General features: G+C 36.5%; 2 protein-coding genes across 4 annotated transcripts in view; one reads left to right on the top strand and one right to left on the bottom strand.

Annotated features, from left to right (window-relative positions):
• The window catches only part of Sas10 (UTP3 small subunit processome component Sas10), a 362975-nt gene that overhangs the window by 60162 nt on the left and 286282 nt on the right, over positions 1 to 16531 (bottom strand). The window lies entirely within an intron of this gene.
• The window catches only part of LOC148944735 (juvenile hormone esterase-like), a 39034-nt gene that overhangs the window by 7021 nt on the left and 15482 nt on the right, over positions 1 to 16531 (top strand). The window contains exon 2 of the mRNA XM_089100288.1: positions 15929 to 16021. Within this exon, the coding sequence (XP_088956414.1) occupies positions 15982 to 16021 (40 nt within the window). The 5' untranslated portion in view covers positions 15929 to 15981. The remainder of the gene's footprint in view (positions 1 to 15928; positions 16022 to 16531) is intronic.

The raw sequence follows: 16531 nt of genomic DNA on the forward strand, positions 1-16531 counted from the left end.
GAATTCCTGTCAAGTCGAACAATAAAGCAAAAACGAAAACAACTACAAAAAAACCCCTAATTTTAAACAGTTTTTGGGAAACAAGATGAAAGTAAAGTGCAAGTTGTCCGAAAGTAACCATAACTCTAAAAACAGACTTGCATAATTTTCTTACAGGAAACTAGAGTATTTCACGTAAAAATCTATTTTCTGTCCGTTTTTACAGTTTTTGGGAAACAAGGTGAAAGTAAAGTGCAACTCGTCCGAAAGTAACCATAACTCTAAAAACAGAATTTTAGTAATACGCTGATTCCAAATACATAAATTTCCTTAGGTTTAATGTTATCCTTCAAAAGCTAAAACCTTTAGAATATTAAGACTTTTAGAAGAAAAAAAAAATATTTATTAATTAAGAAATTTAAACGATCATCCTGTTTCAGAATTCCTATCAAGTCGAACTATAAAGCAAAAACGAAAACAACTACAAAAAAAAACTAATTTTAAACAGTTTTTGGGAAACAAGGTGAAAGTAAAGTGCAAGTCGTCCGAAAGTAACCATAACTCTAAAAACAGAAATTTAATAATTATAGATACATGAAAATGATTGGCTTTATACGCTGATTCCAAATACATAAATTTCCTTAGGTTTAATGTTTACGCCCATGGAGATTGCCCCCTCCTTAATACCTCACTGTTTAAGCAAAAGCTGTTTTAGAGCTATTAAAAAAGTTTATTATTCTAAATAAACGGCCCTTGTGTTCCAGATGTCATTCTTAAATAATTAGAACAAAAAAGTCAAATTTTAGCGTAAAGAGCGAGGTATTCAGGAGGGGGTAACCCCCCTCAAATACATAATAATTTGTGTTCCTTTTAAGTTTTAATGTTGCTCCTTACTTTCAGTTAAAAAATTTTTTTATTTATTCTATATTTAGGATAACGGTAAGGCTTCTAAATAAAAGTATTTGCTCTCGAAGCAATGTAATAGAATTAATCCCTTTGACATTTACTTATTACTTTGACTAAAGCGCAAGTCAAACTCCTAACACATCGTCTCTCAGTCTTTGGGTCACGTATCTTCTTCCTTTAAAAAAAAAGGCAAAAATTTAGCATGAAAAAAAAATGCATTTTGGGTTTGGAAAATAATTCAGTTTATGTTAGGCATCTAAAGTAGTGTAAAAAACATCTTTATTTCAAAATAAGGGGTTTTGATAGTGGGATGGAGAGCCTTTTATAAACTGATTTTAAAACCATCTGCTTTTTCAGTCATATTTAATGAAAATTTGAAGGTCAAGGGGGGAAGCTACCCCCCAAATTTGGTAAGAAATTATCAAACTCTTTGGTATAACAGCCTTTTTTTCTCTTTAAACTATAAGATTTCGATCAAATGTAGACATAAATAGAAATTTAAGAAGTGGAAAAGTTAATTAACATGGCTCAGTCAATCCCCTATGAGATAATAAGGCCCGTGGAATAAAAAGGATAGCTAAGCTAACAATGTTATTTATTAAATAGGGTTATAAGGTAAAAAATTTAATTTTTGAGGATATGGGGGGGGTGAGGGTGTGAACGCATTAAATTTCAGGAAGAGATTCTTCAACGCAGACGGCCTGGAAGTATTTTCAAAAAGCATCCCCTAAAAAAAAAAGCCACTGATATTGATAAAAAATCGCACCGTAATAAAAAGGAAGCTTTTATAACAATTAATACATTAAAATAATCAACAATTTATTCTAATCCCAAATTACTGATCGAAAGCTAAGCACTTTTTTCAAAAACATCCCTAAAAAGGCCCACTGATCTTGATAAAAATCGCACCGTAAATTTCAGCCTATAAGAGAACTATGTAGAGGTTTCAGTTCCTAAACAATAGGCTTCTAAGTGCATAAGTACCCTTAGTTCTAGTGTCTGTCTTAAGTAGCTAAAAAGATTAAGCGATTAGCAAAGTGGTTGTTTCTACCATTCTGTTTTAATTTTCCATATACAATGAATCAAAATCAAAGTGAACATGCCTCTCTTTTTTTGAATATTTGCTAAAATTGAAATACACGGATCATTTGATAATTCATTATTGTGGCAGCTTTTTAAAAGGTGCAACTTCATCGAGTAATGAAATAATATTGTCATGAACCACACGATAAGACAATTTCCTTTTATTATAATACTGAGAGAATTTTGCTCGAAGTACGATCGTTCGAATTATACAATACCTATGTAATTGTTCACAAAAAATGTTAGTAGTGTTAAGTTGAATAAACTACTCCGAACTGTTGAAGAATCTAATTTGAAACCTGAATATGTACAAAAAAAAATTGCATAACAGCTAAACAAGACATGCTGGTTTTGGTTTATCACTAAAAAAAAGACATGTATATACCTTGAACCAGAAATTGCGTAAATCTCTTGGCAAAGATGTAATGACCTTTAGAATAGAATATCTACCAGAAAAACCTGTTTGCTATATGTCCCGGCAAAATGGTACCTCTTACCCTACTTACAGTAAAGGCCATAAGGCTCCAATGTTTTATTATGGTCGTATAAACTTTGGAGGGGGATCATGCGATTGGAAATCGGAAGTTCTTGTGCCCTTCTTAAGAGTAGAAAGAGATCGGCGGTTAACTAGACCCCCCACGCCCTTTTCCCCCAAATGTATCTGATGAAAATTTTGAGACAGTCATTTTGTTCAAAATGGTTCAAAGATTAAAGAACAAAACCTCCGGGGTTGATAAAGCCCCCCCCCGGGGCCCAGGGGCAGGCTTGTAAGTTATGCCCTTGGAGCATATAGACCGGGCGCCAGCTTCTCAAAATGTGTCAAGCCGAATTTCAGTAAGAAACAGACGATTTTAAGGTTGATACTCACTATTTTGAACTCGCTGATCACGAATATGGTAGGGACATTCTTGGCAAAGGTCGGCTTCATGTCGAATTCGTCACTTTCATCATTACTCTTTGATTTTCGTAAATAAGAAAATTTTGCACAAGGTTTTAGACCAGGTTTTAGACTAAACTTAATTTTTATAAACCGCTTTGTCTTTCTACCTCTAGTTCTACGTCAGTTGTACAAGAATTCATAGCTCCATAAGGGAGAATCTGTACTTCAGAGTAAATTATATGGTTCAAAGTGGTTTGATGCCGCAGATTTCCAGCCAAGTGCTTTCAGTAGAACGCAAGCTCAGATTTCAGTTTTTAAAGACATATCTGTATTGGGGTAACTCCTTCGGTGGTTTGCGTTTGCTGTATCCCATTTTACCATTTCAGCGTCATATACAAACTTTACACTGTAGTCCAGTTCGGCCCTCGCAAGAATGACAGGCAACTTTTTTAAACATATTTTTTAAACATATTTTTAATGTTTCCTTCCTTCCTTTCATCCACTGATCAAGTTTTTACAGCAGCCTAGGCCTAAAAATTCTATAAAATAAACAATACCCTATACCCTAACTACTGTTGGTGTCTTGGCGATAGCAGGACACAACTATTTTATGCATTCCCAACGCTTGATGAATTATCCTCTGCTAAACTTGATATTTGTTACCTTTTCTTTTCTGGGTAAAGGTACAGTGTAGCTCCCCCTGATAAAAACTGATTATTTCTAAGGGTATATTATTCAGTCAATTGGGTTGTAAAGTTGCACAGATACTGCCCAGTAGTTGCAGAATGCAAACAACACACTTCTTCCTGTATATTGCAGTTCTATTTATAAGGCCTCTGCACTCTATACTACAGGGGAGGGGGGGGGCTACACTGCACCTTTACCCTTTTCTGAAAGTACAATACTTGTTTTCATATGTTTTGTACAATTTTTGTTTTCATATGTTTTTTGTTCGTGATAATAGCCTGCCTCCTGTACAGGGTATAGGTGGAGCAAAGTTCTTTGATGCAATGGATGCAAGTATCATGATGCAGTGCGAATCCTGAATATCTCTGTAACTTTTTGTTGTTAGCTTATCTCTGTTTAGCTCTCATGGTTATAACTTCACTTTCAAGAGCAAAACTACCTTTAACCTTTTTCGTTTTTCTTCTCCGGTCTGTTCACACTTTTAAAGCTCAAGATAGGTGAAAATGCAACTCAAACCCTTCTTATCTTGCCTTCAATGTTGCTTCGGTGCATTGAGACTAGCTTGGATTCCTTTCTTTCACTGATCAAGTTTTTACAGCAGCCTAGGCCTAAAAATTCTGTAAAATAAACAGATACAACTACTTACGTCTCAATCACCATCAACAAAGTTTAAACTCATCAGCTTCGACTGTACATTTCTGTGATAAAATGAAATTATTAATTTGTCTCTAATTTTTACTTGTTTTGGCACTTTTCTATTTAGTAGCAGTATATCTATGGGTGAAGTTTGACTAGGAGATTTATTTCTAACAGTTTAAACTATCAAAAATCCCTTTTTGTAAATTGATGTCAGTCCAGACTAATTCTTTATTAACTAAAAGGTCTAAAATATTGCCTTACATTCTTTTTCCCTTCTCTGTGCCGATATACTGATACAAAAAAAAATCAGACTAACCAGAGAAAACTTGTGGTACCAGTCAAGCCACTGCGGACAGGCAAAAAAGTAAAAAAAAGACGAGTTTAATGGCATGAAAGTCTTGAAGCCGATCAGCCATCTTCGTGTCCCAGAGGATTCTGAGCCTTCATATAGAGGACTTTCGACGCGCGTAACAACTTCTGCTGCTCGATGAAATTTCAGAGGGGGCTCATTTGATTGGAAATTAAAACTTCTAGTTCATTTTGTAAGAGTTGACAGAGATCATAGAGTAACAATCCTCGCCCCATCCCGCGCTCTTTTTTCCCCAAACTCATCCGATAAACATTTTGAGATAGTCATTTTGTTAGAAATAGTTCTGTAACAAAAACTACAGGATCGACACAACCCCCCCCCCCAGAACCCTGGGGGCAAGTGTTTTAATTTAAGCTCCGGGGGCACATAAGGTTCTTATGTAAGGGACGGTCGTATAAACTTCAGAGGTTGCTCATAGGATTGGAAATTGATAGTTCTAGTTACCTTTTTAGGAGTCAAAAGTGATCGGAGGGCTTCTACTCCCCCACCCTCTCACACACACACCCTCTTTTTCCCAAATACGTCCGATGAAAATTTTGAGATTGTCAGTTTGTTTTAAATATTCTAACGATCAGATAACAAAAACTCTGGGGTCGGTATAATCCCCCCTCAGAGCCCGGGGAAAAAATGTAACTTATGCCCTGGGGCGTACAAGGTTTTTATGGAAGAGGTGGTCGTATAAACTTTGGAGGGGATTCAAATTCTTAAAAATTGAAAGTTCTATTTCCCTTTTTTAAGAGTCAAAAGTGATCCGATTGCAACTACCCCCCCCCCCTTCCAGTCGTAAAAACTTCGAAAGGGGCTGATTCGATTGTAAATCGGAATTTCTTGTGCCCTTTTTAGGTGTCAAAAGTGATCGGAGGGCAACCAGCACTCCTCCACCCTCCCCAAGGCTTTTTTATTCCCAAAAGTATCCAATCAAAATTTTGAGATAACCATTTTGTTAAAAATAGTTTAAAGATCAAATAGAAAAAACTGCGGGGTCGACACAACCAACCAGAGTCTGGGGCAAGTATTGTAAGTTATGCCCCGATGGCATATATGGTTTTATGTGAGGGGTGACCGTATATTGGAAATTGAAAATCCTAGTTATCTTTTTGAGAGTCATCAAAAGTTATCGGAGGTCATGTACCCCTCTCCTTACTTACTTAATCCTCATGCTGGGGTGGCGTCGAGAGCTTCGTCAGCCTTCTCCATGTGGGGCGGTCTGCAGCAAGGGCCTCTGCGTCAGACAGCAAAATTCCAGATTGGTCCAGGATATTCCCGAGACTATCGCATCACCAGAACTTGAGTTTTCCTCTTGGACACTTTCAGCCACTACTGTTGGTTCAAAGTCATAAAGAATCCGAGCCGGAGTGTCGGTAGGCAATCGCGAAAGATGTCCAAACCAACGAAGCGTGCGCTCGGCAACCAGGTGTAACAAAGGTGACTGGGAAGTAGTACTACGTAGGCGGTCGTTGCTTACAAAGTCTGTCCATCGGATTCTATCGATTGTCCAAAACCATGTAGATTGAAGTGTTGAGACGGCGCTGGACAGCTGCAGTTGTAGGCCAGGTTTCAGATCCGTATAGCGGGATCAAATAGACTGAATCTCCGAGGACTATATTTTTGTGGCTCATTTGATCATTGGCTTCTTCCAAACATGGCTCAGTCTACCGAAGACGGCAGAGGCCTTAGCCTTCGAACCAAGATAGAACCAAGATAAGTGAAGTGGTCAACCACTTCAGTTCGGTTTCCGGGGGACCAAGTAATTAGAATTGTTGGCGTCTGACTTTGGCAGCACTACCATGAATTTCGTCATCTTTCAGTTAATGGATAGTCTTGTCCTGGCAGCTTCACCCAGAAATGTGTTTAGAGTCATGAGGCATGAGCAGCTGTGACTTGGAGTTGGTGATTAGTGCTATATCATCAGCAAAGTCACAATCAGTGACAATTCTATTCCCGTACTTCAGTCCAAAGCTCAACTTCCGGGTTGCGTAAGGCATAACATGATCAATAATACAATTAAATAGCTCAGGAGCAACTAAACAACCTTGCCTGACTCCTGTTCTTACTGGAAAGAATGTGCTACGTCTACCATTCACTTTCACACATTTCTCAGTCTCTTGATGCATGGCCCTGAATAGGTGGACATATTTTGACGGGAGGTTAGTATTAGAAAGAATATTCCATAAAGAATTTCGATCAACTGAGTCGCATGCTACCTTGAAATACACTTAAGCACTGAGAGTCTCCTGGCGGAACTCGTTCGCATTCTCGACGATTTGTCTTATGGAGAATATCTGCTCTGTTGTTAATCGACAAGGCATAAAACCAGCCTGCTCTATTCTACACTTTCGTTGGCGGTGTACAAAACATCGCTGCGACACAACCATAGAAAAGAGCTAGCCTGGTACAGAGAGGAACGTTATCCCTCCATAGTTCTTTCACTCCCTCCTGGAACCTTTTCTCTTCAACAGTGGTATGATCACTCCCGTACGCCAGTCCTTTGGGATGATCTCCGAGTCCCGTGTTGCATTGAATAGCATTTGGAGTCATAACAGGATAGTGCTACCGCCGTTTTAAGCTGCTCCGCTGATATTACACAAATGCCACTAGCTTTGCAGTTTTTAAATTTCTTCACAGAATTTTGAATTTCTACCATTGAGAACGCCTTAATGTCAACTTTAACGAGGTTATTATAGATCACCTGTTGGGGGATGGAAGGACTATCTCCACCACACCCTTATTTCCGCAAATGCATCTGATCAAACTTTTTAGATAGCCATTTTGTTTGCAATAGTCCAACGATCAGATGGCAAAAATTTCGGGGTCAGCATAACCCCACCAGAGCCCGGGGGAAGGGTTGTAACTTATTCTCCGGGGACATTTAAGGCTATTGTAGAAGAATTGGTCGTATAAACTTCGGAGGGGACTGAAGTGATTAGAAATTGAACGTTATAGCTCCCTTTTTTAAAGTCAAAAGTGATCCGATGGCAATTAGCCTTCCCCCCGCCAACCGTAAGGCCACAAGGCTCCAATGTTTTATTTTTATTCTCAGAGGTACTTCATATGAAAGGGACAGTCGTATAGCCTTCGGAGGGGGCTCATTCAATTGGAAATCGGAAATTATAGTGCCCTTTTTAAGAGTCAAAAGTGATGGGAGTGTGACTAGCCCCCCAAACCTTTTTTCCCCGGTTACATCCGATAGTTTTTTTTTAAATAGTTCAAACATCAGATAACAAAAACTCAGGGGTGTATACAAGTCCCCAGGGCCGAGGGGCGGCCGTTGTAGGTTATCTTCTGGGGGAATATATGTTTCTTATGGAAGGGCTGCTGGTATAAACTTGGGAAGGGCTCATTTGATTGGAAGTTGAAACTTCTAGTTCACTTTTTAAGAGTCAAAAGAGATCGGAGAGCAACTGGCCCCCTCGCCTTTTCCTCCCAAACCAATCTGGTAAAAATTTTTAAATAGTAATTTTGTTAAAAGTAATTAAATTACTAAAACTCCGGGGTCGACACAACGCCCAGAGCCCAGAGGTAAGTGTTTTAAGTTATGTCCTGGGGGCATATAAGATTTTTATGTAAGGGGTAGTCGTATAAACTTCAGAGGTAGCTCATTTGATTGGAAATGGATAAGTTATAGTTACCTTTTTAAGATTAAAAATTGATGGGAGGGTATCTACCCCACTTCCTCAGGGCTCTAGTCGATGACCCTTCCGGAACATACCCCTGGAAAATACCCCCCCCCCCTCCTGCAGAAAATATCCTCCTCCGGGAAAATACCCCTACCTGGAAAATTCCCCTTGGAAAATAACTGCTGGAAAATAATCACCTGCGACCCCCCCCCCCCGTCCCGGAAAAATACCCCCCGTAGAAAATAAGGTTTTACAAATTTGAGAATTTTATTCGAGTTTTTTTTTAGTTTCGTTGAGAAGTGCTAAAGAAAGGGAAAAGGAGGAATTTACACACCATTAATATCTTAAAAACTTGGAAAAAACCGAAAATTCTTTTTGTTGAAAATATTCCATATGAACCTGTTTTTTTTTTTACAGTAGCGGGTGCCAAATTAAAAAAAAGAAAATAATTAAAAAATGTAGGCAAAAAATCAAAATTAAGCTAAAAATTTATAGCCCCAAAAAATTTAAGAAGGTTTAGCTTTCCTTTGGAAGGATATTTGACTTTGGGAACCAACAAATTCTTGTTGTTTAAGTTTTTACGGAAGAAAGCGTTGTCAAATTCTACGAGTTTGTTTTTCTTATCTTCCAAGTGTAAAACTACCACAAATCACCATTACTAAATTAATCCTAAAACGAACAGAAATTACAATAGATAACCTAGTCAAACTCAAAACGAGCAAAAATTAAAAGGAGTAGGGCTGACAGCCCCCTATGTGTTCTCAAGACCAGAACGTAATTTGCCTCCATATTTTAAATGCCTGTAAAGCACTCCAAATTTTACTCGTCTGCACAAGCTGGATCACTAGCTGAACCCCGACCTGAAGGGGGCTCATTCAATAGTAAATCGAAACTTCTAGTGCCCTTTAAAAGATTCTAAAGTGATTGAAGGGCGTCCCTCCCCCACCCCACCCATTGACCCCAAATTTAGGCTATGTGATCAAATTTTAAGGTAGTCATTTTACCATACCTCCGGGGTTAAAAACCGCCCTTCCAGTCGGGATAACAGGATACCACAGAATTCGTAACATTTTTATCTGTTTAATAGCTACCAATCCCTAACTTTTCTTGCTAAGAGCGAATGTCGTAATCAATCGCAGGTAAGAATCTAAACTAGGCAGAAAGTATTTCCTTTTTTTCTCATTTATCTTTCAAAAGTGAAACACTAGCACACAATACTGTGTTCAATCAATCAGTCAATCAATTTTTTCAATCAATAAACTCAACAAAATACACTTCAATATAAACTTCCCCTTAAGGCTCTATAGCCAGGAAAAAAATATGGGAGAAACAAAAATGAAACAAATACATTAAAAACAAAAACATTTTCAACATCATACATTCACACCTTTAAGTTAGGAGATTAATATATATTGTTGTTTTATAATCGCCAAAAACCGGTAATTTATGAATGTATTATTGACGAACTAAGAAAATGTTTTCAGGCGAGGTTTTCTAATTATGACCAACCCCTCAGTTTTCTCTCCATAAAATCATGTTCTTTGCTGGGAATCCAGTATCTATGGAAAATAAGTCATAGTTCGAAAAAAACAGCATATGTTTATTATAAATTTATATTATGAATATTTGTATTTCCCTTTTTTTCTCATTTATGTTTCAAAAGTGACACACACACACACACTACTGTGTTGTTTGTATAACTATCTCGTGAAACTTCATCTTGGCAACTAGGTCAGATTACACAGAAATTTTATTACATTCTCTTTCAAGAAAAAGAATTTTTGATTTTGTTTATGTTCCTATTTTCTTCCTAATATGTTGTTCATTTCTATAATAATGTGATGCATCAGGATCTTAACCTATTTTATTATTTCATTTTTCGGATCAAACAGGCGAGATTATATGTCCCCGTAAAGAGAGATTTTCTCCCAACTCCATGAGGAGTTTGGGTCAGTCAATAATATGTTATTGACTATCTTTTTCTTCTTTTGCACCACAGCTGTTTTAAAGTTTTTACTATTTTTAGTCTTTTGAGCCTTAAAACTTTGAGATAGTAATTTTTTTTAAGTCCAAAGATCACATAAAAAAGCCTTTGGGGTTGATAAAATCCCCCAGAGTCTAGGGGCAAGAGTTGTAAGTTATGCCCTGGGGACATATAAATTTCATATTGAAGGGGTGGCTGTGTAAACTTGAGAAGAGGATCATTTGATTGGAAATATAAAGTTCTAGTCCCCTTTTAAGAGTCAAAAGTGATGGAAGGCAACAGTCCCCCCCCTTCTGGACACCATCTTTTCCCCAAACCCATCCGTCCGAAATTGCGAAATATCTATTTTGTTCATAATTGTCGAATAACCGTATAAAAATCACTCCAAGGTGGATAGAAATCCCCAGAGCCATCAAGAAAGATTTGAAAGTTATTATGAAATGAGTGGTCGTTTAAACTTCAGACAGGGCTCATTTGATTAGAAATTGGAAGTTATAGTGTCCTTTTTAAGAGCAAGAGCTGTAAGTTATGCCTGGGGGTATACAAGGTTCTTAAGGAACTATTGGTCATATAAGCTTTGGACGAGGCTCACTAGTTTGGAAGCTGTAGGTTTTAATGTTCTTTTCAAGAGTCAAAAGCTAATGGAGGGCAACAAACTTTCCCTCCCCAAGCCCATGATTCTCCAGAACACATCCGATCATAATTTTAAAAGAATTATTTCAAAAAGAATTTAGTTTTGTTCAAAGGTTCAGTAATTATGTCTTCGGGTATTTCAATCCCCCCATAGTTCTCAGGGAGAGGGCTATAAGTTAGGCAATTTGTTCATTGTTTACATAAAGTGTATGTTATTGAGAAAGGTATTCATGTTTGAACTTCACTTTCCAAGAAGACGATGGACATTCAGTTGAATGTTCCAGAAAATGTTGAGGGGATTGTTTAAGTAAATAAAAAAGCGTTATGTGCATACGGATTGTATAAAGGAAGTAAATTAGGAATGAAAATATTGAGGGGAGAATTGAACTAAATCAAAAGACACTATGTGTATGCACGTTGTCAAAAGATTGTATCTCAAGAATTGATTTGTGTATTACGTTGGAACTTTCAGAGAATGCTCAAAGGGGAATATCATCTGACCAAAAGGCGAAATGTGTATATTATGGTTAATACCATCACTGCAACGTTTACTACTACAACTTCTACTTCTGCTTCAACTACTGCTTTTATTGCAGCTACTTGTAAGACTAAGAGCATTGGGATGAGCAGTTCAAGAAGTAAATGAACATACAGGTTATCAAAAGGACAACTCAGCAACTTCATAGTAATGGCTACTGGTGTTAAGTTGAAACTTCTAGGACTTTAAGAGAGAGAGATGTTCAACTGACCAAAAGGCAATATGTTAATGCTTCTGCTGCTACTAGTACTACCGGGGATAATATTAATCCTAATACTATTAACACCAATACTACTACTGTGACTATTATTAATACTATGCCCAAATATATGAAGGTGAAATTTTCAGGGAATTATGACGGGAAGTTGAAGTGAATCCTAACACATCGTCTATATGCAGGGTGTTAAAAGGGTGTAACAGCAATATCTTAGGAACGGTTATTCTGTGTCCAAACTTTCTTTTCTGATGTCGGTCCAACTGTCAGCCAACTTCGTCAACTCAGCCACTTCATAGTAATGGCTACTGGTGTTAAGTTGAAACTTCTAGGACTTTATGAGAGAGATGTTTAACTGACCAAAAGGCAATATGTTAATGCTCCTGCTGCTACTAGTACTACCGGGGATAATATGAATCCTAATACTATTACTACCAATACTACTACTGTGACTATTATTTATGCTATGCCCAAATATATGAAGGTGAAATTTTCAGGGAATTATGAGGGAAGTTGAAGTGAATTCTAACACGTCGTCTATATGCAGGGTGTTAAAAGGGTGTAACAGTAACATCTTAGGAACGGTTATTCTGTGTCCAAACTTCCTTTTCTGATGTCGGTCCAACTGTCAGCCAACTTCGTCAACTCAGCAACTTCATAGTAATGGCTACTGGTGTTAAGTTGAAACTTCTAGGACTTTAAGAGAGAGATGTTCAACTGACCAAAAGACAATATGTTAATGCTTCTGCTGCTACTAGTACTACCGGGGATAATATTAATCCTAATACTATTAACACCAATACTACTACTGTGACTATTATTAATACTATGCCCAAATATATGAAGGTGAAATTGTCAGGGAATTATGACGGGAAGTTGAAGTGAATCCTAACACATCGTCTATATGCAGGGTGTTAAAAGGGTGTAACAGCAATATCTTAGGAACGGTTATTCTGTGTCCAAACTTCCTTTTCTGATGTTGGTCCAACTGTCAGCCAACTTCGTCAACTCAGCAACTTCATAGTAATGGCTACTGGTGTTAAGTTGAAACTTCTAGGACTTTAAGAGAGAGAGATGTTCAACTGACCAAAAGGCAATATGTTAATGCTTCTGCTGCTACTAGTACTACCGGGGATAATATTAATCCTAATACTATTAACACCAATACTACTACTGTGACTATTATTAATACTAAGCCCAAATATATGAACGTGAAAATTTCAGGGAATTATGACGGGAAGTTGAAGTGAATCCTAACACATCGTCTATATGCAGGGTGTTAAAAGGGTGTAACAGTAATATCTTAGGAACGGTTATTCTGTGTCCAAACTTTCTTTTCTGATGTCGGTCCAACTGTCAGCCAACTTCGTCAACTCAGCAACTTCATAGTAATGGCTACTGGTGTTAAGTTGAAACTTCTAGGACTTTATGAGAGAGATGTTTAACTGACCAAAAGGCAATATGTTAATGCTCCTGCTGCTACTAGTACTACCGGGGATAATATGAATCCTAATACTATTACTACCAATACTACTACTGTGACTATTATTTATGCTATGCCCAAATATATGAAGGTGAAATTTTCAGGGAATTATGAGGGGAAGTTGAAGTGAATTCTAACACGTCGTCTATATGCAGGGTGTTAAAAGGGTGTAACAGTAACATCTTAGGAACGGTTATTCTGTGTCCAAACTTCCTTTTCTGATGTCGGTCCAACTGTCAGCCAACTTCGTCAACTCAGCAACTTCATAGTAATGGCTACTGGTGTTAAGTTGAAACTTCTAGGACTTTAAGAGAGAGATGTTCAACTGACCAAAAGACAATATGTTAATGCTTCTGCTGCTACTAGTACTACCGGGGATAATATTAATCCTAATACTATTAACACCAATACTACTACTGTGACTATTATTAATACTATGCCCAAATATATGAAGGTGAAATTTTCAGGGAATTATGACGGGAAGTTGAAGTGAATCCTAACACATCGTCTATATGCAGGGTGTTAAAAGGGTGTAACAGCAATATCTTAGGAACGGTTATTCTGTGTCCAAACTTCCTTTTCTGATGTTGGTCCAACTGTCAGCCAACTTCGTCAACTCAGCAACTTCATAGTAATGGCTACTGGTGTTAAGTTGAAACTTCTAGGACTTTAAGAGAGAGAGATGTTCAACTGACCAAAAGGCAATATGTTAATGCTTCTGCTGCTACTAGTACTACCGGGGATAATATTAATCCTAATACTATTAACACCAATACTACTACTGTGACTATTATTAATACTAAGCCCAAATATATGAACGTGAAAATTTCAGGGAATTATGACGGGAAGTTGAAGTGAATCCTAACACATCGTCTATATGCAGGGTGTTAAAAGGGTGTAACAGTAATATCTTAGGAACGGTTATTCTGTGTCCAAACTTCCTTTTCTGATGTCGGTCCAACTGTCGAAGTTGTCGAAGTTGACGAAGTTGTCAGCCAACTCCGTCATATGCTCACTTGTTTAGGAGTTCTTTTCTTTTATTTTCAAATCTGTGTGCTCATTTTCTAAAAAATTTTCTTCACCGTTTTTTCAACTACCTCTTTAAGCTTTCTTATAATTCATATGCATTATTTTTAATGGTATATTCACCTAATTCTACTCGTTTTCCTTCGTCAGTCCTTATTAGAATGCTCTTCAGGCTTTTGGATTTCTTTTTGTTTCTGTTTTGAGTTTTGGGCTTCTTTTTGAAAAAATCTGGTTACATGTTACTTAAAAGTATTTTTCTTAGAAAAGACAACTCCTCCTCGAAAAATTTTGGAGAGCAAATACGAAAGATCTGGTCAGTTAAAGAAATGATCAAACCAATTTTTACTTGGTGAGCGTGACCGGAACTATAAGACAAAAATCTATTGTTACTTGTCGGTTTTCTGAAAATTCTGAAATCCAGACTAAATTCATTTTTTAAACGAAGAACATCCAGAAAAGGAACTTTCCTATTCTATTCTAATTCAACAATAAACTTTAGCCCCCCCCCCAAAAAAATTAAGATGTTCCAAAAATCGTTTTATTTCCTCCTCCCCATAATCCCTAACTGAAATTATGTCATCCATATACCGGCCCCGAAGAACATGTTTTGAAAAATAAGAATCTAGCGCATTTTTTTTTCAATATTTTTCACAAAACTATTAGCTAATAATGGGATAAAGGGCTCCCATGGGTAAACCATTTACTTGTTCGAAAAACTCCCCTCTGAATTGAAAAAATAAGAGAACGTACTGCACAACCTTACTAAATACATAATCACAAAACCTTCCAAATCTGTTTTGCCACTAATCAAGTCCAAATTTCTTAACAGCTTTCTTTCTAGAAGAGTTTCGGCTGCTTCTACATCACTATGTTTACATTGATACAATGTCGAAGCTTGAAAGCAAAGAACTTGAAGAAATTTCTACTTTTTTCAGTTTTTCAACCAAATTTGAAGAATTCTTAATGTACGAAATTTGTGTAGACAAAAGTAATTTACAGATTGACACTAACCACTTGCTCAAAACACTTGTTGGTGACATTATATCATTGTTTGTGAACCGCTGTCTGTTAAAAGGATTTTATCCCTAATTAAACTTTTATTTATCGTCATGGAAAGGCAGTGTGGTCTTCGAAATTATCTACGTCATATTTATGGGGATGATTTGACCAAAAAAGTTTATAAATATATAAACAATCAGAAAAAAACATTGCAAATGTTATCAACCAATAGGATTTTCTTCTACAATGTAAGATGAGAATTGTGCCACCTTCGCTAAAATTAAATTTACATTTGGCCACTTTCAAGGAAGAAAAGCTTGAACGAAGCTTACATTTGAAGACTTTAAATCACGTTATTAAGAATAAAAGTCGAAAAAGAGCTTTAATAGTGAGATATACACTTTCTCTGGAAAATCTTATATCAAAATAAGTTAGTGTAAATTTTTTTTTTTACTCAACAAACAGGAAAAAATAGCTTCAGTCATGACTTTCGCCTTTCCAGAGAAAGATTGCTGAAAACGTTTTCGAAATTATCAAAAAATAATGTGGTAATACCTTCGTCAATTCTTGCTCCAGGTGTGGTTAATTTTTCATCAAGAACTTTATCGTTACAAGAACAATCAGTAATAGTAAAAAGCCTTTATTTCAAAATTTCACGATATTTTATTTACAACGTTACAGGATAAGTAGTTCCACTCTGGCCGCTCGGGAATAAAACATGAGTGCTTTATTATGTGCTTAACTGCAATTTCTTCAGACAGTAATCTTTTAAATATTTTCTCATTCGTGTTGCATTCTGTTCAATTCTAGTTATTTGTTTTATGTTCTTTTTTGCATTATTTGATTACTTAAATTCTACTTAACTTATCGTGAACATTGTTTATTTGTAGTGACCTACAATTCATACTTCTTGCCGAATAATAAATTCAATGACACTGAATTTATGAAACGAGAATTTGCTGAAGTACTTCTTAATGGAATCAGTAAGTAATTTTGTTTATTTTTTATGAGTAATTTAACAAAAACTCTAATTTTGCTTTAATTTTACTTGTATATAATTTTCCCTTTGTGGGTAGAAATTTCTATGAATTAAATTCATTTCAGTTTATCATTTTGGCTACATAATTACACAAAAAATGTGTGGTTTGTAGCCCTAATGAGGAGTAGGCCATCATAAATCAGGGCTCAAACCCAAAAGCTTAGATCATTTGTTCAAATCTTGAACAATTCCTTACACATTGGTTCGAATGTCGACGATGGCATTGTTTTCCCAACAAATCTCAACTATTTTAAAATTCACTAATATAGACTTGTTACTCTTTATTGGATTTTCCTGTTTAAAACGCTATAAGAATCACATTTGTTTATGAATAAGAATCCCGCTATAAGAATTGCATCTGTTTAAGGATCACCCTTCCCTGAAAAGAGAATCATTTGCCTAACCTTATTCCTAATATTTCTTTATTATTCATCGTCTTATCAGACATAACTTT

The sequence above is a fragment of the Artemia sp. Qi Xiang Cuo genome, chromosome 14, assembly GCF_049724085.1.
Source record: "Artemia sp. Qi Xiang Cuo chromosome 14, ASM4972408v1, whole genome shotgun sequence".
In the NCBI taxonomy this organism is placed as follows: Eukaryota; Metazoa; Arthropoda; class Branchiopoda; order Anostraca; family Artemiidae; genus Artemia; species Artemia sp. Qi Xiang Cuo.